The sequence below is a fragment of the Odontesthes bonariensis genome, chromosome 20, assembly GCF_027942865.1.
Source record: "Odontesthes bonariensis isolate fOdoBon6 chromosome 20, fOdoBon6.hap1, whole genome shotgun sequence".
NCBI lineage: Eukaryota > Metazoa > Chordata > Actinopteri > Atheriniformes > Atherinopsidae > Odontesthes > Odontesthes bonariensis.
Genome location: NC_134525.1, coordinates 6,775,525 through 6,801,203, shown reverse-complemented (window position 1 = coordinate 6,801,203; position 25,679 = coordinate 6,775,525). Strand labels below are relative to the sequence as shown.

The 25,679-nt window shown below is 39.2% G+C and overlaps 1 protein-coding gene across 1 annotated transcript in view; it reads right to left on the bottom strand.

Annotated features, from left to right (window-relative positions):
* The window catches only part of LOC142369986 (cadherin-12-like), a 113,684-nt gene that overhangs the window by 46,707 nt on the left and 41,298 nt on the right, over positions 1–25,679 (bottom strand). Inside the window, exons 3-6 of the mRNA XM_075452405.1 lie at positions 13,886–14,180; positions 9,881–10,000; positions 7,438–7,605; positions 4,968–5,155 (exon numbers count right to left, since the gene is read on the bottom strand). Coding sequence (XP_075308520.1) covers positions 4,968–5,155; positions 7,438–7,605; positions 9,881–10,000; positions 13,886–14,180 — 771 coding nt within the window. The remainder of the gene's footprint in view (positions 1–4,967; positions 5,156–7,437; positions 7,606–9,880; positions 10,001–13,885; positions 14,181–25,679) is intronic.

The following is a 25,679-nucleotide window of genomic DNA, read 5'->3' as shown; positions in this document are numbered from 1 at the left end:
ACACTAATGCTGCTAAATATTCTGATTAAATATTGAAATGGTATAATTTCAATATGATTTAGAATTAATGACGGAACTTTCTGATGCCAACATGTACAAGATGTCCAAACAGCATTTTGGGCAGATAAGAAAAGAATATATTGCAGGAAGGGGAACCATCTCATCCATGCAAAGGAGCATTGCTTACAAAATTCTTCACTCTCTGACATTTATATTTTTCTCCTTTTCCATATCGCAGAGATTGTTCGGGCCTTTTGCATTATGCAAACGTGGCATTCCTTTGCAGTTCTTTTTTCTCTTGAATCTCAAAGCCACTGACAACAAATGGCATTTAAACTCACCAGAGGGGTCTGCTGCATCCTGCCACAGAAAAATCAGAGTAGAGTAGGGAGATATCAATGCACAAGGGCTTGTGTGAGCAACTCTGACTGAGTAACAAAACAGCAGGTTGAAAGCTTACATTTGTCCATGTTTGCCTGTGTGTTTGACGGAGTAGGACATTTTATCTGTGTGCTTCTATGCAGTTCCTTGTGGGGATAACACTTGCTTTAACACATACATATTGCATGCTTCTTAACTGCTACATGGCACGTTCAGAGACGCTGAACCTGACATCTGCCAGCTGTGACACTGAATCGGAAATGAAAGGTAAATTGTTGAATGTGCACAGTTTGTGTTAACCTGGCCTGTGTTGCGTGATACCATAGCGGAGCAGACAAATTAGCAAGGCAATCGAATCAACACCAGTATGGCTAGAATTCTTGATTCTGATAGTATCATGGTCATTTATCCATAATTCAATTATGACCTTTTTTGTTGATGCTTGCCATCATTTTATGCGTATATGTGTAACTTTTAAGAGTTAGCCCCTGAAACCGTAGTGAGACCTTTCTGGGTGTCTTTTGTTCTCTGCCCATGCAGCACTCATATATGCACATTACCCACCCACTGCCATCAAGCTGGATTCTTTTAGTGTTTAAAGAGAACTAATGTCATGCTTTCTCTGTACAGCCATGCCTGTAGGAGGGGAGGAAATTAATTCTATTAGTGTGTCTGGACATGATGGATCTCTAAGTCTTTATTATGCATACCCTAAGGAGAGGGTCACAACATGGGGAGTGGGGGGGGGGGGGGGGTACACACAGATGAGGAGCTACTTTTAATGCAGAGATTTTTATGAACTAAAAGAACTTGACCATATAATGAAAACTGACATTAAGGCTGATGGAGGAATTCACTGACTGGATTTGCAGTGAAGCAATGGGGTTCTTGCTCTATTACTCACTGTTGTGTTGATTATCAATGGATTTTTTTTGGAGAACTACACCATGGCATATATGAAATGGAATTAAATGAAATATGCATCTTATGTTAATTCTCTCCCCAGGTCCTGGAGCCATGTGATCACCGTGTTCCTAAGATGAACAAGCTGAATTTTGGAGCACAGTTTTTCTTTTTAATATATAGGCAAAAGTAATATGAATTGCCTATAAAGTATTATTATAGCACAGCTTTTAAGCAGATTAGCACTCATTGCACTGGCTGGTCCACTATTTTTCTCCCTCTAATTTTAGTCCGAGGCTGAAATGTCCTTTTTTTTCACCTCTGGCAGTTGTGAGTACCTCTTAAAAATGAGGTGATAGATCTCAAAGGGTTTATCCTGAGAGTAATACATCTATCTAATATCACAAGAGTTTTTTTGCCACTCGCCACTTGTTAAGTGATATTATGGCCTGACAAATGCTTTATATGGTAAAAGTGGTTTGTATCAAATACAGTACTTTTATCAGGCCTCTAGTTGTGGGTCACCATGCAGTGGATTTATTAAACCATTGGAGCATGTAGGATAGTAAATGAGCCAATACTAAGTGAATGTTTTATATGGCACAGACACTCAGAGAGAGTTATGTCAATGCTCTTAGTTGTGTTTTATGTCATAGCCTGCCATGCTGCAATGACTTGAACAGATAGCAACCAAATATAAGTGAAAGGGAACTGCCCTAGCATCTGCCTAACATCCTGCTGGAGCATTGAACAAGACAGCCTAGTCTCACAATAACTTGTGTACAGGTTCACTTTCCCACATGTCCAACACATAGTAGTTTTTCAAAAAAGCACCCATGGCCTGCTCCTCCCCATAAGGACAAACTATTTTTATGCCTTTTCATAATGCAGAGGCAACTGTGCTGTTGTCCATCGCAAATTAGCTCCATTTTCCTTGTGCCACCTGCCAGTACCTGGCAGGACCACCCTCAGGTTAGCCCAACCAATCCTTGGATGCTATCATTCATCTTAAAGGCCCTGTCACACTGTTGCGTATGAGAGAAGCGTATGAGTTGCGTATGAAAATTAATCATACGCACGAAAAGTCCTTGAAAATAAAGAATGACTAACGTATGAGTAGCATATGAACTGCGCATGCCCAGCGTACGTTTCAACGCGCCTATTGAGAATGAGGAGTCACGTGACTCCGGTCGGCCGGTCGGCCATGTTGGCAGAAGACGCTATTGGTTGCCAGGGGCAACGCCATTAACTCAGCAGCCTTTCCACATTGCTCCATTATTGCAGTAGACGACGCGCTATCAACATCTCTCGAGACATTCATCTCGATCATGCCTCCCAAGAAGCAATCGTCGTTTGCCCGGGCCCTGGGCCGAGGAAAAGGCAAAAAAACACAAGAATCATTCTCACCCAAACCTGCTGAAATGCCTGATGCACCTGCGGCTGATGAGTTACATGCTTCTGAGCGATCAAGATCCCCAACTCCTCCTCCTGGCCGCTCGGCGGAGATGGAGGCGGCAGACGGGCGGAGGCTATAAATACGCTAGCTGTACGGTACACCTTCATGCCAACATATGGCAATTTATGTCCAGCGTTCTCGACCTATCAGTAACGTACCTATATCGTACCTCTAGCGTATTCAGCGTATGCCTAGCGTATGCTTAGCGTATTAACCATACGCACAAAAGTTTTGAGCATGTTCAAAAATTTATTTCTGCCTCAGCGTATGCCAACGTATGCCAACGTATGCCAGCGTGCTTGAAACGTATACAACCTATGCCTAACGTTCCCCTGGCGTATGTCAGCGTATACCAGCGTATGAGTGATAATTTTCATACGCTAGTGCCATACGCAACAGTGTGACAGGGCCATAAAAGCGTGTTATTTATGTATTTATCTATTTATTTATTTTGGCAGCTTACCTCCATGCTTCTTGTTTTCTGGAGTATATACCTGGTTGTGACTGCACCGCTCACCTTTGAGAGGCTGTTAGTACTGAAGGCAGTTCTTAATGTTGGTAGATCCATGTTTTGTATTCAGTAGGAATCGGTTGTAGCTATGCTGTTTACATTTGATAAGCTGTAGGTCTTTTAAGCAGCACTACATCTTCATGCCATGTACAACCTTTGAATGCGTTTTTTCTGTAAATGTCATCTTTGCTGAAGCATTTGTTTACACTGCCTGAAATAGGGGCAGGTTTAGTTTTGTCAAAGAACACCTACACTCAAATATTATCCTTCTGTTTGCATCACCAGAGACATGGATGTTCACATGTGGTTGTTGTGTTGCCCTTCTGTTTTCATTCAGAGGGCAAAACCCGAAACAATCACGACTGACAATAAAGTGGTTTGACAACAAGGGTTTTAATGTGACTCTAACTTGGTTCTCTTGCATGACAGTCCATAGTATAATGGACTGTTACAACATTATAATCCATACCTCCCTTCCTCCATATAAGTGATTTCAAACATCTGATACTAATTTCACCTTTGTGACAACTTCAATGTCCCAATTTGCAAAAGAAAACGTAGGCAATGTAGTGTTTTTAAAGCCTTAAAAATGTAGCAATTTCCTTTTTTTTTAAGTAAAGTTATTTCAATGTGAGTTTGTGAAACTCCTGTGTTTTGCACCCTTCCACCACTATAGCGACTGTACTTTCTGTTGTAAGACTGCATTGCTCCTTTAGGTTCTTCCTGCACAAAAAATAATTGTCATTATGTCGTATTTGAACATTCCTAATTAACAGTAAGCTCACTCATTGTTTCATCTTGATGTGTAGTTTCTGTTTCAGAAGCGAGCACATGTAGGTGCAAAAAAATACTGCAAAGGTAACTTCTAGAAGTGCATAAAAAGTTGATCCCACAGCTGATACAGTGGCAGCAGGAAGATAAAACGTGTAAAAGTAACAAACCAAATGGCAGAATGGAAAAACGTTATGGTGTTGGACAAATTTAACACCCAACCACCGAACGAAATCCCTCCTCCCCCCATAAGTGGTTGAGGATTATAATGTGTTTATATGCACGTGTATTTGTGAGATGTATGAAATCTGTTGTCACATCCCACCTCTTCCATTATCTGTCAGGTGTGATAACTTTTCTATTTTTGAAGTCTCGTGAGCAGAGCAAGCTCAAGCTTCCTATGTTTCCTGGTATTTCTCTGCCTCTTTGTTGATGTGTTGAAGCACAAAGTTTTGGACAGGATTTAGACAGCCTCGAGAACATCAAAGAAATACTGGAGTTCAAATGCTGTGTTAAACCAACTTTAGAAGTGGAGTGGTGTCTCTGTGCCACAACTTACCAAAAGTACTCAAAACACAAAAGAGATTCCAGTGTGCAGGATGTGATAGCATTTCCTTGTTCAAATTTCAACTGACCAAATACCCCAACCAGCCTGCTCTGGAGACAGTGTTTAGTTCGGTCCATCGAAGCTTTCTTAATGACTTAAAGGGGCAACATTGAGTTAAGGCATTTGTGGATATAAATTGCTCATTCTGCATTCATGTAAATACATTGATTCTTATTTCAATGCAATTCTATAATAATGAAAACTTAGTTCTGATTATTATATTGCATGGCTGCCAACAGAATAGCCTACATGTTACATTTTGGAACTTCAAGTAAAGTTCATCCTGATTCGTGGTACTGCCATGATATTAGTTTGTCTTTCTCTCTGAGACTACATACCCTTTTTAGAATGATGATCCCCTCCTGATTGTGTTCATTAGTGGTGATATCAAACATGGCACCTCCGTCACCAGGCACAATGGTATACTCTACTTCAGCGTTTCTCCCAATGTCCAAGTCATGGGCTTTGATTCTGCCAACAGCAGACCCCACTGCAGAGGATTCAGGAACTCTCAGGTGAAAAAAACCTGTCAAAGAACATGAGAGTAGAGTCAGGCTCATCTGTTATCATCTCTTGACATCAAATGGAAACACTGAGCTCCTCACATCTGCCGCCCTTTATGTATCGCCTCATCCACCAAAGCATGTCATGCATAGGCAAAGAGGTTGATATTCCCTCCGTCTGATGTCAGGCCTGTAGCTATATGCATGATAGTATTCAATGTTGAAGTGTTTGGACATCAAGACTGCTCAGCTCCTCGTAATTGGCTGTCTTAACCTGTAAGACACACAAATCCAGGTGCTCTGACACCCCAGTATCTGCAGCAGCATACTTGGCTGAGGATTTGAGAAGAAATCAGCAAACAAGCAAACAGCCGACTGACTGATTATCACTTACACCTGGAATGGAAGGAAATTAATCTTTTCTATGCCTCACTTCACTCTCTGAGATTAGTTTAAAGATTAGTTTCTGCTTGAGCCTGAGAAATGACAACTTCACGGTTGCATTACAGATCTGGCGCCTTCACTGGATGACGGAGGAGGTGTGAGCGTTTCACTGTCCTCAAAATAGTGTCAAAATGTATAATTTATCTCTGATTTTAACCTCACAATCTTGTCGGTTCAAGAAATCAGCATGACCCTAGTTTCACACACTAGCCAAAGGGCTCCTGTTTGGGATTATCAAGCTGAATGAGTGAAATCCCATGGGTGAATCCAATCATCCTGAGATAATAAAAGTCCTGCACTTGAGACAGTGACTCAATCCTAACCCTGATTGCGCAAACCGCCCTTTTTTTAAAAGAACTATGGCATCAGACTTGGAGGTGTTAATTCTCCTCCCGGGTGCTTAATACTGCTGTAAACCACCCCATGACTTATTGGAGGTCTCTGCCCATTAAGCCAACAGGGCCACGTCATCCACAAAAAGCAAAAGGGGAACAAAATTACAGTCATTTTTACTCAAAAGGCAAAGTGCTGTGGGGACTTTTGGCAATAACAGAAAAAGCAGAGAAAATAGGCAATTTAATCATAGCTTTTAAGCATCTGAACACTAAGCAACCTGTTCTCATCCTTGCTCATACCTAAATCTATTCGAGCAAATTTCTAAACAAAATAATCAAGAGCACCTAAAAAAAACAGGATTTTATCTTTGAACTTTGATATCTTTGTCCCTTATTTGTCAAAATAATCTACAACCTAAACTTATTGAATTATAAGAGCAGGACGCATGGAAAATGCAACTGAATGTTGAGAAATTATTTTGAATTGATATAATAAATTAAAAGTTGTTTTTTTTTAATTAGTAGTTTTACCCCAAAACTGAAGGGGTTAAGAAACAGTTTTTATTATATGATAGTGTTGTGGGTTAATAAGCTTCCCAGCTACTGTACACTGGTATTAATGACACATGCAGGCTTCCATCACATGATCAGTTTGGACTGACAGTTTGTAAATAGATAATCTAAAACAAGACAGGAATCATACAGTAAAAGTTGCATTTCTTCAGGGAATTTATCCAAGCATGACCAATATGCATTTTTTAAGGCTGAAAGCCATCAGTGGAAGGAGAGGAACAAGAGGATGGGAGAGGGCAGAGCCGCCGTACTTGGCCCAAACCTCTGTGCTATGACAGCATTATGGAAATATCATCTTCTCCTCTCTGCCAGAGGAGCTCGACCATCTGACCGCCTGTATTTACATTCAGAGGAGACCATTCGGTGTCACCTCAAAGTACACACAGACGCAGAATCAGCACAGAGGAGTATTTTTGCTCTCCTGTCATACGCTTTGTGTCTTGGACTGGAACACAGTTTAGTATGCATGCTTGGAATATGGAAAGGAGCTTTCACAGATCAATGATTTTTCAACATTATGTGTTTTTTGGCTTCTTACATGACCTGGTAAACGGTACAATCAAATTAATCTGGCTCAGCCGCTTATGTGAAATGCTGAACAAAATAGTGAGTTTAAATACACTGAATCCCTGATGCTGCACCAACACACTCAAATCTGATCTAAATATAGAAGGATGCCCATGAGCAAAATAACATCAACTCTTGTTTATTTGCCAGGAGTTGTAGCTGTAGATGCAATCACACTAAATAAACAGACCATTGCTCACGAAAGCTCATAATGACAAATAATGAAAAGCAATTACAAAGAGTAGATATGATGAATACCTCAGCCCTGTTTTAACTGAACAGTGTTCATTGCAATATGGAGTGAAATACATGGGTGAACCTGCATCTTTATTTTTCTTCAAAAAAATGAGTTTGTGTTGTTCGTCATTATAATCAGGTTAACTTACTTTTAGAGAACCTGGGTGGATTATCGTTGACATCACTGAGGGTAATGTTGACAATGGTCGTCCCAGCCAGTCCTCCCAACTGGCCCCCCATGTCCTTGGCCTGGATTAATACCTGGTACTGTTCCTTCACCTCTCTGTCCATATTGGGCAAAGCTGTCTTTATAACCCCTAGTGTGCAGCAAGATTGATGAGAGATATAGATAACATAGAGGAGAGAAACCGAGGAAGAAGAAGAGGAGGTAGAAGAAGACCAAGATAATTAGATCAAAAAGACAGAGGGAAAGGGAGAGTAAACATGAGATTCTTAGAAGCACATTTGATGTCAAGTGCACAATTCACTTAAAAATGCACAATACATTTCCATCTAAGTAGCTCACTCCCCGGTACTGTATGAAGCTGCAGAAATGCCTCAGACCAAAGCTGAAATAGAGGTCATCTCACCAACTGGAAGCACTTGACATTCAATAGGGAGCACTGGTGAAGCCATATAATGATTCACTTGAGGATCAGAGACCCTGAGATCAGAGAGCGTTTGTACTGCAGATTAATAGCTAGGTCAGTGGGAGGTTGGCAGGCAAAAAAAGAAGCATCCAGCATAGGTTGTTCAACACTTTCCCCTCGTATTATTACATTTAATGTCCCATAAACTGCCGTGTAATACTGAAATCGGACACTGATAATGTTTTAAATGTTTCTCCCAGAGGACTGTCTCACTGTGACATGTACGCTGCATTTGTGCATGCTGCTGTTGTTCACCTTTTACCTTGCAGTGTTTGTTCTTTTTTTGGGGGGAGATAACAGAAAGCCCAGCAGGGCAAACATTTTCTTTAACAGTAACATTTTATTTTATTTTTTTTTCCAGCATCAGTCTGAAATACATTCGCAGTAGGTGCTCTGCAAAGGTCTGGGATGAACAGCACGATCAGCAACAGATCCCCCGCTTTCTGGCTGTGTGATATGTATGAGCCTATTTTCATATGCTTGGAAATGTCCAAGATAGTAAGCCAGCGGCAACACTGTACCAGCAAACACTGCCGGTATGGAGTTATTTCAGATTTTGAGCAGTCACCTTCTAAACCCAGCACAGCACAGGGATAAACAAGGTGGAAATAATCAACACTGTCAATGTTATAGTGTCAAATGTTATTGTTTGATTTGTCTTTTAGGGATGTGAGTTTAAGTCACCTGATATACAGCACTGGCAATTATGCATCCATTTATAAAATTTTGTGTTAATATGATTTTGGATCCACTGGATAATATTCTGCAATTCTATCAAGCACACAATCACGACAGTTAGAACAACTGCACTACAGGGAAATTAGATATTTGTTTTTGATTGTTTTCCTTACTGAGTTTTCTCTGAGAAAATTTCTCACAATCCTTGGTTATTATGCTGAATATTTAATGTTAGCACTTCTTGATAAAACTGACGTATTATTTTAAAACTGCCAAATGAATAATTCCCACTTTTACAGAAGAACATGTAACCTGAATCGGCAAACCAATTTGTTATGTGCCTCAGGGATCATATCTGAGGTCAAGTTTAGTCTTGAGATATTTACTTGGACTGGTCCCCATTGTGGTATCGTGCTTACAGGTTACTGGACAGTAAGCTCACCAAAGTTGTTTTCTCCTTACAGCCCTAAAGTTTACAATTTGTTAGCTAAAGGAGAATTTTGTGAGATAGGAAATGTACAAATCAGTGGAATCTTGGTGTCTTGACTCGAGCAGTTCTCCATTGCACACCCTGTGCTATCTCAATTTGAACCCAAAACAGCAGGTCACTGTAACAAGAAAACACACAGAGTGATTGTATGCGATCATAATATTTCTACTACATGACTGGCACCAGACATGCATGGAGCTGAAGGTCAGGCCTCGAATCTCAGCTGGGGCCTTTCTGAGTGGAGTTTGCATGTTTCTCCAAGAGCATATGTGGGTTCTCTCTGGGTACTCAGGCTTCCTCACATCATCCAGAACATGCATGTTGGGTATACTGGTGTCTCTAAATGTCCCGTGGGTGTAAGGGTGCATCCTTGTTTGTTTGTCTCTGTGTTGCTCCTGTAATGAACTGGCGACCTGTCCAGGGTGTAACCTGCGCTATGGAGGTGGCGCTGAAGCACAGCAGAGAGGGAGGGCAAGGGACCTGCATGTTAAGTTTGCTCAAATTTTCAAGCTAAGTTCACTCTCTTTTCACAGTCACCAAGTTCTGATTTAATCAATTCCCATTTACTTGTGTGTTGTGTGGTACACGAGTGAAACATGTATTCACTGAAATATCACATCGTTAATGTGGCCAGAAACACATAACAAAGTTATGATTCACTTATTCAAAGCAAAAAAATCTAAGATAATCAGATAATTTACCTCACCTGTAACTAGTTAAATCTCTTAATTTTGACACACAAATACACATCAGAAAGACAGATGAACCATTTACCTGTTTTGGGGTCAACAGAGAAGTAAGGTTGGCCGTGGAGGATGCTGTACACTACTCGAGCACTGTTTCCATAGGTAGGGTCATCTGCATCTGTGGCTGTTACTTGCGTCACATAGGTCCCTGTGGACAAGAGTGGGAGGACGTATTGACTCGGAGTTAATCGGTGTTCTCAAGAGACTGAAATCCAGACTCTTTGAAGTTCATCAGCTTACCAAACGATCTCACCTGACACTAATGAATAGTGAATCACCAGTGAGAAAGCTGCATCTAATGCAGAAAAGTCAAAGAAGCCGATAGAGTGCAACGTGGAGGAGTAAGGAGAGATAATGGGCTGGAGAGCTGCTGGATTTTCCTGCTGTATACTTAGATTTGCACATTTACAGCATAACAAAGCAGCTATTATTAAAAAAAAAAGACTTGTAAAAAAGAAATTGTGCAACCAATCATTAAATAATGCTACCATTAAGAAAACAAATAGCTGGCAGGAATAGTATTAAGAATGCGGTTTTACAAACTCCTGCTGTAGCAGGGACAGAATAATTACTTGTTGGAGGTTTGGCCCGTCTTCCTGAACGATCCAGCAGAGAAAAGACTCCTTTCACTGAATCAATTCTTTCTGTAAGTGTTTAAATCCAGAAAACTTTATCAAAAGTTTCCAGTTTCATCACTCCACATTACAAGCCAGAGGTTTCTTCAGATACATTACTTCACATCTGGATGAAAATATACAACAGCAGAATGTGTGGGAAGCTTATGATGATACAGAGACACTGACCAGAGGGATGGCATTTACATGGTCATTTTGCATACTGGTAAACTCCTGGTTGCCTGGACAGAACTTGCTGTAAACTAAATAGGCTTTTCAGTCTCAGGGGGCGTCAACAATGGAATTAAAAAATTAGGACATGAGAGATTAGTGTCTCAATCCTCTCTCATAAATGCCTGATTAGACACACATGAAAAGGATTGCATCGTGTTAAACGAGTATACCATAGATGAGATAACACATAAATACCTTTTCTGTTCAAGCGAAGAGTGGAGCTCCACTGTGGTAAAAACTCAGATATTCGAGAAAGTTTGAAAGTCTTTCAGCACCGCTGACTCCTACACATCCCCAGGCAACAAAGATAACAGCCTTTACATAAGTGTGAGGCTACAAACAAGTTGAGTAAATTCTGTTTGGGTGATAATGGAAATGAAAATGCCTGCGTGAGAGCGTGATTAAATGAATAGCTTGAAAGTTCTTTGCAGGCTAAAAAAGACACAACTCTAACTTCACCAGATATTACAGTATTCAACAAACTAATGTAGTGTAAGTGTAGAGGAAACCAATTAGCAATTCAATATAAAATCTACAAAGATTTCATATTTATGTAGGAGGCGAAGGCGATAAGAACTAGGGATGTCTTAAGAGTGAGCCGATTAAGCAAAGACGTTATAGCAGATACATGGAAGAATCTGATATCAACAACTTTAAATGTGAATTTGCAGACTTGTGGAGAAATCAACCAATTGATTAAGCCAAAGACATTTCATTTAGTGGTAATTAAAATTCTCTGAAATAGCATTTCGAATCTGTCTCATTCTCTGAACGATTCGGGGATAAGCCACTTGCTGACAACAAGGGATTAAGAAGTGATTTTGTTGCTTGCCACATGGTTGTTGAATTTACCAACCACCGCTGCATATTTATGTTCAGCAACTTTTAATTTCTTTAAGTTCTTATTTTTCCCTGCTAACAACCTTGCTTAATCCATCCCTGTAGTTGCTAAAGACAGCAAGAGGGAGACGACAGTCTCTGAACCCACTCTCCACACAAGTCTTGCTGGTGCAAACATTAATAAAGCTATTTTTTGCTTTGATTTAAATAAAATTGTTTCATCTCAGTAGGAACATCCTATTATTGCGTTAGGCTGTTTTACCTTGTTTAATGATAAACCTTTTTTTCTTCATTACACATACCCTATAGTCTCCTGACACTGGCATGAAACAACAGTGATTTTACATCAAAGCCAGAACTAATCAAATTTCCCTAAATGTCCTCTAAGACGTTCTATATTTTCAAAATAAAAAATAACACACACAAAACTGTACACTCTTAAAGAAAGCTTCTTCTAAATGGTCAAATTTCATACCATTTGACAGTTACATGCAACTGATAGTTAGAGGGAAAGCGTACAAAATCAACAAATGGAGTTCATGAGATGTACGGCTAAACCTGTGAAAAAAAAAAACTGTGTCAAAAGAGCTACATGAAGTCTGACTAATGTTGAGTAGCTTTCTGCATTCTCACTTACAGTAAAGCCAATTCATGGTTTCCGCGTCTGTTCGGCTGTTACATAAATTTAGTCCTCTGCACTAATCTGTGAGGCCTCACCAGGTCTCTCTAACCTCACCGTATGCAGCCTCAAGAGCTGCATTGCAAGAGCTGGGACTGAGCGCACATGAAGAAAAAAACAACACCTGTGGTGGGCATCGATATGACAAATATGGAGGCAGTCCTTCCTGAGGGACTGTTTTTTTTTACCTCTAAGATTATCTGAGATATCATATCTATGAAGATGCCGGTCAGTCGTGCGAGTTTATTGTTTACTGGGTCAGACCTAAAACAGCTGGTCAGTCACGTCATTCTAATCTGTGCCAGGTAAGTCATCCAAAGTGTTCCTGCGCATGAAGTCTTATTTAAAACAGATAAATCCACCTTGAGTGAGCATATTTTTTTCTTGGCACATTTTTCCAGGTTCCTCTCATCTTTTTTTTTTTTTTTACTTAATTCTTATCTTCTCGATGCAAATCGAAAATAGCAGAAAATAGATCGTGCTTCTGGCTTCATGAAGAAAACCAGCTTTACAAACTGTGAATAAAGTTGTCAGTGTCTTTTATCTCATTTACTTCTGAAATATATAAAGTCCAGCTACTTTATTGGCAGCAACGCTCTTTCAGAGCCATAGGTCCTTCTGAAAAAAAAAGTTATTTTTGATTCAGCCAATATTTTTTTCTCTTTTTCCTCAGAGTCCAATGAAGAACCGAGAATAAGACGAGTCCTTGAATACATTTGAAAGACTTGTCTCATGCTGATAATGTGTCAGAGCCCTAGTGTTGCAAGTTCACAACGAAACGCACTTGGCATCAGCCGTTTTTACACAGGAAAAGAATGTTTTATGAGCTGAATTGCAAAGTTTTCCCACATGTAACCAAGTTGGTTTGGAGCCTTCACTTCAACCAACAAGAGAAAAAAATAATGGCCCCGCACACTCCTTCTACCTGCTTAAGAGCACTTCTGTTGCATGTCTTATTTACTCTCACCGTCAAATCTCATAACTGATCATAGCCGAGAGATGCAACTGGCTTTGACAAAATGATTAGTCTTGATGCCAGGGGAATGAGAACAGGTTGGGCAAGAGTCTGGGCATTGTCTATTTTTAAAGTTGTGTTTGTGGACTCACTTGTCACTTAATAAGGATTAAATGCCATTACATTACAAAGTAGTAAATTCATTTGAAAAAAAGCAAGTGTGATTAAACCCGTCAGTCCTGTAACTCATCAGTCGTGTGTGGTGTTTAAAGTTAATCTCCATACTTTGCTTTAATGTCCACAGCAGATGTTTTTCGACAAACTTCAAAGATTTGAACAGTGAACTATACAGTGCTGCTTTTGATTTGGGTTGCTCACTGAAGCTACACTGTGTTTTTCTTGCTCTCTACCCATCCTCTTGAGACTACTGAATTTGAAGTTTTGAGGGCTTCATTGCGATTCACATCAAGAGAAACCATTCTCCCAGTGAATTACCTTGATCTGTCCTCCCTGGGGTGAACGTGTAAAGACAAAGCTGTGAAATATTCTCAGGGCACACCGAGAATAGAATGTCAAAATCTGTTAGGGAGAGCAGTGTTACCCCTCTGGTTGCACCCACACCGCTTCATTGTGCTCTCCTGTTCAAGGGGGAGAAAATAAAGTTTTCACTGCAGAGTAAAAGACTTCTTAGAATTCTAGATGGTCACTTACCAACTGGTGACATTTCAGGAACACTGGCTGTATATGGTCCCTCCAGGAACTTTGGCTCATTGTCGTTGATATCTTGGACCTTGATCACAAATTCAGATTCAGGCTCCAGGGGGATATTGGTGTTGATGTCCACAGCCTGGGCACGCAGGGTGTAGTAAGGCTTCTCCTCCCTGTCAAGGCTCCTTAAGGCATGGATGTCCCCTGTTGTTTTGTCAATTGTGAAAATGGAGCCAGCACCATCCCCTGAGAGGGTATACTTGACCGAACTGTCCCCCTTATCGAGGTCAGTGTGGAGCTGCAGCACGAAAAAAAGGGGGAAAAAATACAGGTTGAGTGCAAACATTGGCACAGATAATGATTCACTGAAAACACTGGGGAAGAGCTGTCATGAGGGACTGTTCCACAAAGACAGTCAAGGAAACTGACTTCACATCAAAGAGCAAGTTGATTTGTCTGCAAAGATCTGCAAAACACTAAGTCAGGAGAAAAATAAAATGATCGTGCTTTCAGAATGCTTCACAGATTAATGAGGATAAATCTTTCATAAATAATGTATCCTCTCAGTGCAATTTAGTTGCAGTGACAACTCTTCAACATTGTGCAGGCATCACTTTTCAAGCATTACTCAAAAATCTTCTCTGATGTGTGATTTGAGTTTGGAGTTTAAATCACAGAGGCAAAGATAAGACTTTAAAAACATGAGGTAAAAAAAAAACATTTATCACAAGAGGAATTTTAATACCTTCTCCCAACATCAACAGGCTTGTGACCAGAGGACCTTCAGCAGACAAACTCATTTGGGGCTGGTGGTAGAAAACAGCTAAAATATTCGAAACCTTTTAAATATTAACAGGCGCTAATGCGGTGTGATTATAACGCCAGAAGGCGATGGATTTTTGCCTTCTCATCAGTCGCAGGAGATTTCCACTGGTACTTCTTAGCAGCTGCTTTAGCAGAGGCATGTGTTAAATACCTAGCTGACTAGGTTAGGTTTTGTCTTTGGACGATTTGGTTTATTTTTCCTTCATAAAAAGCTAGTTGCCTATAATAAAACATCATGATGAATTTTGGAGCCCCTTTCCGTTTCTGCTGTGTCTAAACTAGCATGGCAACAGTTTTGTTCCCCTTTTTTGGTAAAGTAATTGTGGGAGCTTTCTCTGTGCTTTGAATGAATTGTGGACACAGCCACAACATAGGTTTGGACTTGATGCAATGGGCTCATTAGGGTTTAAAAGCAAGTTCACTCCATAGTTCATAAGTCTTAAAAAAAAGCCCAAAACATTACCCCGTTTACACAATAATAATAATGACAATCATTTGGAATGACTGTTTCTTTATTTGTCCTTTTGATGGCATCCTGACATAATTACTGTCCTGAGATTAGCTTTTTATTTGTGCACACCTAATGAAAGAATGGATTCACAATGTGCCAGCAGTAGCTGCCATGGCAGCACCAGCTGTGGAGATGAAAAGGAAGATGAAATGTGGCTGTATAGGTTCTCTGTAGGTTACAGTTGAAACACACTCAAACACACAAGCACAAGCAATTAGTGATTCAGAGCAATTTGATCAGCTCACACCTTCATAGCACGCCATCGTGATGCCGTCACCCATGGTGCATTACTCATTGCTGTTCAAATGAATGGGAATTATTTGTGGCAACGTGACCAATGTTTGATTATACATAGACACCAAAATATCTTCTTCATTGAGAATAAAATCTGTGATGTAGCTCATTTATTGTTTGTATGAATAATGTGAGGGATGTTTTCCTCCATAATTTAGACAATATGACTTCAGAGAAGATTACAAACAAAGCTTTTTACTTGTTCTCACTCAGAACTAAACTACTGTAATCGTTAGGTCTAAGTATCTAATTATTCTGCCTACCTTGCAAATTGAGTTATTTTGTCATTTTCAAAAACTCATATATGTTAGATTTCTGTCTCCTACTAATGGTTAGTAAATATTATTACATTATGATTGTGTTTTGATAACCCAGTTAAATGAGTTAGGTTCTGTTACTTTCTATGCATTCCTGACAATGAACAGGCGGAGTACCAGCTTGCTTGTGAGTATTTTCAAGCGCGAGATTTATTATGAGGCGTGGTGAACATGTTCAGGCCTCTAACAAGATGAAAAGCGTCTACAACACTCAACTTGATGTAGCTTTAAGTATTTGCCTTTGACCCACGATGTCCTAAAATCAAATTTGTGATAGATACATTTCTGTAACATTTACTAGTGTTAGGAGATTAAAAAACTGCACCTGATTGGCCATCTATAGGACGCCCCTACTGATTTGTGAGATGACATCTGCATTTCTTGGTTGCAGTTCAAGGACTTTTATGATGGAAGCCTTGTTGGTCAGTTCTGGAGCACAAAGAAGCGAACGCCAAGTGCAAAAAACTGGGACATGGAAATAATAATGAAACTTATGGCGCCTTTATTGGTGAAGTAAGCTGGGAGATGAACATTAGCACAGAATTAAGGGATCAGCTGAAGTTGAAATTAGTCTGACGTCACAGATAATGATGCCATAAGTTTAAAGGCAAGGAAATCTAACAGTCAAATATGCAGCAAGTGCTTCACAAAAACTGATGGTGAATCAACAGTACCCCAAGGCAATAGAACACTGCTTCCACTCAAGAAGGTCATGATAATTAATCTGGGCTCATGTTTTTTTCATGCGTCCTAAATTGAAATAATAAAAATGCCTTGGGCCAATTTTTATTTTATTTTATTACAAATTGTCTATAGGGCAACAATGTAACTGAACAGCTTAAAGCCGTAGCTTTGCTCTTAATATTAAAACAGAAGGTTGATTTTAATGGAAAACCAAAAACTGCACCCCTGCTCAGTGACATGGGTGAACACTTCTGGTAAATGGGCAAGACAGCACACTCAAAACTAGGAACCAAGTGGACTTGGTGGGCCCCTTAACAGCCAGTGAAAGTAGTGGGTAGTGTTCAGCTCAAGGAAAGGCAAGCCGCACAGGTTTCTTCTTTTTATTTATCTTAGGTAACAACACTGCATGTGCTCTGTTTCCTATTGTCAAATTGTGGCAGAAAGTCATATTTTCATATAAATAATGCGAAAAACATCTCCACTCACACACATCAGAACTGTCACAAGAGATTCTTACAGTACATAGCGTAGCCTGCATACATACACATATACATATATGCAAATACACAAAAACAACCTCTCACGGTGGAATAATGGATCTTAAATCATAAATTCATATAAAAATATAAAAATAATCTGGTAGCCTAAATTAATCAGGTCCTGGAACCTGGGTGAAAAGAATGAGCAATGGGTGACATTTTCACACTTTTTAGGAAGACTTAATGAGTAATAATCCTCAGCATAAGTTTTTTTTTTTGTTTTTTTTTAACTGTTTCATTAAAGTCGTCTCCGCTAAACGTCTAACCGTTTCTAAAACTTGGATAAGCACGTTGCAAGCTGAACTTGATGTTGGGATGTCAAACCACTCCTTAGACTAAACCAAAAGTAATTATGGATGTATACTGTCCACCGAGCTTGTTTTCCACCTGATGGACTTGTGTTAAGGGGTGAACTTCAAAGGAACATCTCCATCTCTGGAGTTACAGAGTGGATGAAAATACAAGATGTACTGTGACTACAGAAGGTAGGACCTGAGTTCATGTCACTGTACTTCGCTTGGCTTTGCCTTTTCAGATTTCGCTGCGTTTATCTTTGGTTGGTGGCATTCATGATTTTTCGATTTGGCTGCAGTTTCACATTTGGTTCCGGTGTGTGTGTGTGTGTGTGTGTGTGTGTGCGGCCGTGTCTCGTGTGTGAAAGTACTGAATTATCTTTGATTTTATTCAATATAACATTCCTCTCTGTATTTTGTTGCTCTGTGTGCTTTCAAGTATGCCTAAGCTTACATGTAGTGTCATTGCTTTCCATTCTGAGCTCGACGCAGGTTGGCTGCAGCCCGCTATACTTCAGTGCTCGACTGTCTTTGCACTCTTTTGTGTCTTTGTTTTTCTGTCCATGTAAGTACGCATATAAAAAGGTAGTAAAAGAGACACATTCTATAAACGCTTGATTCATTTTGAGTTTCCCACTTGATTATTATTGTGTGGCGGTGAATAGATGATAGAAACGATTTTTGTGTAATTGAGTCCTTTTAAACCTTGTTTATTGTATGGCTTTGATCCATTTGAGTTGATGTGTTCTGGTTCGTTGAAGTAGCCTATGTGGTCAGGACAAATGGGGGAAATACTTTCAGTTTCAGTATCTTAATATTGTTAGAGAAGGCATGTTTTCTAAAACATGAGTCTGGCTCAGGAATTATTCATCAGCTCAAAGGCAGTAGGCTTTTAACTTCATGAGTTTAAAAAGGCAGCAATGAATATGATTTAGTGATTTCTCTGACATGTAGGCACAGTGGTGAATATTTGATGTATGTGGTAGGTGTTTTCCACAGTGGTGGATTATTTTCATCTTGGATACAAAATGCTTCTCACATGTCTTAAATATAATGCTCATTTAGATAGTTTTTGCAGCTTATTTTATTCATTTTCTTTGCACATGTTGTGCTGTGATTTTTGGCTGCTGTATTTAGCTGTGCACATGTGTGCTTTAATTATTTGCAAAATCAACTTGGCATAGAGCTCCCTGTCTACAGTGCTGTAAAAAAAAAAGTATTCATACCCTTTGACCTTTTCCACATCCGTCACATTAACTGCAAAACTTAAATGTATCTTATTGGTGATTTTTTGTAATAGACCAACAAAATGTAGCGCACGATTGCGAAGTGGAATAAAAATTATATATAGTTTTTTTTTAATGTGTATATATATACACATATATATATATATATATATATATGTTTTTTTTTGTGAAGTTTTTTACAAATAAAGCTGAAAAGTGTGGCATGCATTTCTATTCAGCCCCCTTTACTTTCATACCCCATAAATAGAATTCACCTAATTCGTAAATGGAGTCACCTGTGTGGAGACCGTGGAGAACAAACAGCATCATGAAGACTAAGGAATAAACCAGACAGGCTAGAAGTGAAGTTGTTGTGAAGTTTAAGCAGGGTTTGCTTATAAAAACACATCCTAAGCTTTGAACATCTCACAGAGCACTGTTCAAACCATCATGCAGAAATGGAAAGTATGGCACAGCTGCACACCTGCTGAGACATGGCCATCCACCTAAACTGACTGGCTGGGCAAGGAGAGCATTAATCAGACAAGCGGCCAAGAGGCTCATGGTAACTTTGGAGGAGCTGCATAGTCCAAAGCTCAGGTGGGAGAATCTGTTCACAGGACGATTATTCGTCGTGCACTCCACAAATATGGCTTTTATGGAGGAGTGGTAAGAAGAGAGCTATTGTTGAATGAAAACCATAAGAAGTCCTGTTTGCAGTTTCCCGCAAGCCATGTAGGGGATACAGCAAATGGGTATAAAATTATTAGGACAACAGCAGGACAACAACCCAAAATATTGACTGAACTGGAGCTATTTTGCAAAGAAGGGACAAAAATTGCCGTCTCTACATTCGCAGAGCAGGTTGAGACATACCCCAAAAGACAGAATTACGCGCTACTTTGTGTTGGTCTGTCACATGAAATCCCAATAAAAAGCATTTAGGTTTATGGTTGTAACGTGAAAAATTGTGGAAAAGTTCAAGAGGTATTAATATTTTTCCCAGGCACTATAATTTAAACTCCTCTGCCAGGGGAAAAAAGGGGGAGTAGTTCTTTGGGCAGCATACTTCTGTGAAATGAGTTTTCATGAATGTTTTTTATTATCATTATTATTATGTGAACTTACATTCATGTTTTTTTGTAAATGGGTATATATAATACAGGCACTTCATGGCTTGTTGCAGAGCGATGAGCCAACTCAAAAGGAAATGTTTGGAGTTGAGCTTTTGTTTTCTTTAAGAGTGACAAAAATTTGATGCACAAGTTTCTGGCACACACTAAAGACCGAAGTGAATTTGTGTGTTGGTGCAGTCGTAACAGGGGACTGAGCAACGAGAGTGTCTATTCTGTGTGTAACTGTTGTTCATGTATTCTGCATTTTTTGGAATCCCCGTCTTTTGCAGCATCAGTTGAATTCCATGATTTGAAGCGGATGAAAAGGCCTCTTGAGTAAACAGCATTTTTCTTTTGTGGCTTAGCAAATATCGTCAGTCCTTTTGGTTGTGACCTACGAGAGATATAACATGAACATGAAGTGTTGCAACAATATAGTCTTAATAAGATCCACAGTCGTTTTAATGAGTACAGTTCATGGCAAATATAAAAACAACAAAAAGAGAAACATTCTCAAAAACGCTTGTGTCAAGTTCTAAGCATTCCAAATCAAGTAGGCTGCAACAAAGTCTGGTGTGAAACTATAGCTATCCCTCTCTGTTTAGCACATTTAATGGCATAGTTAATAATTGTGATTGCACTGTATTACAAGATCATTATCTATTTGACGTACTAATGAAAACTTTACAGCAAAGTCTGTACTGTCTGTGCTTTGTGGAGCTGAATCAACTTCTTTTTGACACACACTCTGAAAATGAGCAGTGTACAGCGGTATGTGTTGCAGAACGGTTGTTTGGGTTGCATCAGAACGTCTACTTGTTAGTGAGGCCCGCCATCACATGTACTACTGTGCATTAACGGATGGAGAAAATTGCTTTGTCTGCATGCACTGATCACCCACGTCGTTAAAACTGAGAAATGATCTTTTTTTTTTTTTTAAATCTTTTTTTTCAATCTGGTTTGAAGCCAAATTAATTTTTTTTTATTATTTATTTTTTTCCCTAGGAGAAAATAATTAGCAGAAATACAGGGGTGGTTTAGAGCACTGACAGAATCAGTTTGAAAATTAAAAACCCTTTAGATCAAACGTCCCATTAACTACTTTTCTATAAGGTGCATGCATATTATTAAACTTTTTACAAGATCTATACAATTAAATTTTTGCAATTTTATATATATGACGGTTAATTGACGACTAATTTTTCATGGTTTACAGCTAAAAATAATAGAGTTGTGAGTTGACAGGTAGAGCATCTTTGGACTGGGCTTGTACTGGAGCATTCTGCGGTTGAAGAGATGGGGAGTTTTTCTTCCTTTTTGCTCGAACCAGTTTTTGTTGCTGCTGCTATCAAGGAAGTGTGCTTGGTCTGCAACCACAACAATCTTGAAGTGTGTGGTGTATCTCAAGAAAACATCCTCAAGAATGCCAGGATCCTTGTTTCGTACGTGGTTCAGAATATGAAATCAAATGCAGAGAGGCAAGAAAAGCTATTTAAAGAGAGACGCAGAGCAACTAAACCCTGACAAAACATAATCAAACTGTTGAGAATTATCACTGAGGAATCCCAAAGACACTGCGTCCAAAGGATCAAAGGTTAAATGCAGGAACTGACATTAGCAACATTAAATCATTATCTGTTTTTTTTATTTTTATTAGAATATTGAGGTTAGCATTGATATTAATAGAATCAGTTAATCAGTGAGTAATTTCTATTTTGTAGCTGATTAGTGTATGCTAATTAAAATGATTGTTAATTTCTGTGCATCAGCAGTCAACACAAAAATACTTTTATTTGACTTTACTCCACAGTTGAATGAATTATCTCTTTCACAACTAATTGGAGAGTTTACATTATCATCCTTTGACTGGCAAGAAAAGAAAAGCAGCCTCATTTCCACATTTGCCTAAAAAGAAAACCTCTTAAAGGATAAGACCGTTTTTTTGACATTGGGCCCTTGATTTCACATTATAACATGATGTTCTACTCACCCCTGCTTGTTGTTTGTCATTTGGAGCTGTTCCGAAGATATTCGAGAGGCGTCTGGCTGCTCTCTTGAGATATTCGGCCATGAAACGGTTTCCTATGGGCAAGCTCATACAGGCACAAACTATGCTGTTTATAATTTATTAATTACTGTACACTAGCACTGATAACGTGGAGGTGCGTCGCTTACTTAAAAAAATCCGGGTTACTGTAATTTTGAATTTTTGTCGTAAAGTGGGTGTTACTGACGTCATCGTCGTGCTACTACCACAGACAGCCCACAGACCTGCTGCCTATTTATTCATTCGGCTAAAATTCAAAATTAGTAACTCGGATTTTTTTAAGTAAGCGACGCACCTCCACGTTATCAGTGCTAGTGTACAGTAATTAATAAATTATAAACAGCATAGTTTGTGCCTGTATAAACTTGCCCATAGGAAACCGTTTCATGGCCGAATATCTCAAGAGAGCAGCCAGACGCCTCTCGAATATCTTCGGAACAGCTCCAAATTACCAACAACAAGCAGGGGTGAGTAGAACATCATGTTATAATGTGAAATCAAGGGCCCAATGTCAAAAAACCGGTCTTATCCTTTAAGGTTATTCAATATAGTTACCAAGGAAAGGAACATTCATTCATAAACTGCACAAATGGAGAAAAAAAATAAAAGCTAATTCTATGTAAACTGGACAGACACACTGCCTCATTAATTATATGCAAAAGCTGACTGATATTAATCAAAAATTTCATTACAGTAACAATGATAATCAGTCATATAAAAAAAGATTCATTAATTAGGTGGCAGACAGCGGCTTTGTTTAAACTACAAAACACCCACAGACAAGAGGCAGAATAACAGCCATAACCTTCCTAACAATATGAAAAGAGACGGAAGTTATTTTGTTCAAGAAAGGACAAAATGAACTGTGATTGTAGTAGGGGTTCCATTTTATATCGCATTAACCAGCAGCACTAAATGTGTTCAGAAGTCAAATGATGCTTTGACTGATATCATGAAGAGAGTCGGCTTGTGCAGAATGACTGAATGAGAGCTGGCTGACACAATGTTGAGGATGACCTTCCCCTCTGTTTTCTTCGATAAGCATAATTAGTGGGATGCTCATGCTCAGGGTATCTGTTGACATGGCAGCTATAAAAAGAAAGTCTGTGTGTCGAACTGAAACTGGAGTCCAGTCAACATCCAAACTCACAATATCCGTTTCAGTAGTTTTGTTTGAATTCATGTTTTTCTTTCTCTCCCTTCATATTATTGCCTTACGGGTTACCATGGAGGACTGTGAGACATTTCGATTTCATATCTTTAGATGCTGCCTGTCAAACAGATGATTCTGGAAGCATGAAGCAGTACAGATTATCATTTAACCTAATTTCTGAAGGATGCAAAGACAGCGATGGGTTAAACCTCTTTTGATATGTTCATTTCCACAATGTTTTCTTTAACCTAAAGGTCATCTTGTTCTGTCTTGATGCTGATGCATCAACAGTTCTGTCAGCATTGGCAAGCCCATTATTCATCTGCTATTCATCAGTACATAAAAAAAGAAAAGTATTGACTGAAGCTAATCCCCTACTGGTAAAATTGGGGAAATTGCAGCCCAAATTACAGGCTGTGGAATAGTCACATACTCAAAATAGTGGCCATGCTTTAAAGGGAATTCTTGACTCTTAAGGTAGTGTTCCTTGTTACTGCCAGGATTAGCAGCACATGGTCGCTCATTAGCTAGGCAGTAAACCCGCATATTGATTAATTTGAGTGATTTCAGCAAAGAACGTAACCAACCTCTGTAGAAAAGGCTGTAATTGGATTTCTGCAGCCAGGATTATGTAGCACTTCTCAAGAATGCATATCAAAGCTGCAACTCTGTGCTGATAGCCTGCCAACATTGTTCTTTGAATGGTCCAGCAATCCTGCACCAGCAAGTACATTTCTAAATCTGTAAACACCCCGAGTGGGTTTACAACATACTTGTCCTTGTCTTTAAAAGCAATAAAATGAGTGGATTGTATCATTTATTCTTCCTGATTACCACTATAATATAACTATGTCACTGACTGATGCCATAAACATATTATTGGTCATTTTTTTTGTTCTGGAAGTAAATATATTCTGATTGGTATCTAATGGTGGGTTTTACTTTTATTGAAACTACCTCCTACACTAAATGTCACACTGTGTATTGTTAATCAGTGTAAGTCATTCAGTGCTTCGTTTGCATCCCAATCATGCTGCTGTATTGAATTTATTTCAATGCTACCATTCGTTACGACATCTGAAATTACTATTCAGTCCGACTACCATTCAACCACCGCCTTCCCAGCTCAGTTGTGTAATGACACAGTGACAGTCTGTTGGCAGGTTGGTATGTTGCAGGTGGCTTCATGCTCGCACATTGTCAGGCATGTGCTATATCTTCCCACATTGTCCCTGCTGGTTGCATCGTAGGTTTTTGAGGGTAGTCACTGTACAGGTGAGCAGCTGATGGGAAGATGTCAAATCCTGCAAGCTTATTATAGCTGATCGATATTGTCGTGTGAGCCATTCTTTTGCTGTTGACAGCTCTGAGCTCCCCATCTGGATTGTGTCATGCCACAGTTGGGTAATAAGGATGGACGGAAAAACACACATGGGGCTAGACTGGCAAATATGCAACCTCAGAGAACTTCTGTGTCTGAACAGGGAAGAGGAGGAATGAGTGACTGCTAGCTTTACATGTGTGAGGACAGAAGTCAATGAGTTGTATTCTCTGCGATGTTGTTTAAATAGTCATTTGCCAAAACCCCAGATGGATAGTTGCACTTCCAAGTAAATGGAACCATAATTATGGTTGTGCAAATAAATATTGCTTAAATTGGTTGTCTAAGGAACTGACTAATACATTGAGCAGAAATGTTGTTTTAAAGGTATGCATTTTCATCTGAGGCCATCTTTTGTATTTCAAATAACATTGTATACGGTAAGTCTGATTTTTGACTTATCACGTCATTTTACATCATCATTATTGATCTTTTGAGATCAGGGTTAAGGTATGATCCCCTTTTCTCATATCATGCATGATTAAACAGTGTAGTGATATTGATACAACGTACAGATTGCAATTTTCTACCCAAGATCACAACAATATTGCCCATCAATGTCAACCTCCAAATGGAAAATGTTGACCATGGTTGTAAGTGATACTGATTGGGACATTAGCGGGCCATTTGGAAATATGATTCGGGCAATTCAGGAGAAAAGTCCATTACCCACCAGGACAAAATACATGAAATATATTACTTTGGCAGGACAGATGAATGGCATCATTAGCTATATTTCAGCTGTTCTCCTCAGGATTTCCAGTAACATTCATCATCAACGTATATTTCAATTGTAAATGATTTCAACCTCTTAATACGTTCCAATGAGCTGCTGTATCACTGACAAGCCTTGGTATAATCTCTAGAATGGCTATCTTTTCAATTTAATTAGCATATTATTTAGATATTATACCTTATTCAACTTGCCGTCAGTTTATTTACAAGCATTCAAACATATGCAATTGCGAGTTTATTTCCTAACAGGGTATACACGTGAGAGTTGGTATGAGTAGTGAGTATAATTTAGGTTAATGTAATCATTGTATATACATGTGCACCTCAATCTCCAGTACTGTGATGCAAGAAAATAAGTTTGTGGACATTCTTTCAGGATTTTGTCTATGAATTAACAAGATTATGCAAGATTATTGTTTTGCACTGGTCTTGAAATCTGCATGGGGTAGCCTCACTGAGCTGTAGGTCACAGAATAAACATGTGCATAGCTCAGTGCAAAGCAATTAAGTTATGAAGCCTGTGATTTTGGAGTTGAAGTTAATTAGCTGCTGGATTACCTTGCAGCTAGTCCCACTGAAGTATTTTACAGCAGTGGATGTCATTATCATGCCATGCAAACAGTAGTCCTGTTTTTATTTGAGGCTCCTCTGGTTTCAGCCTCATAGCCAAATTTCCA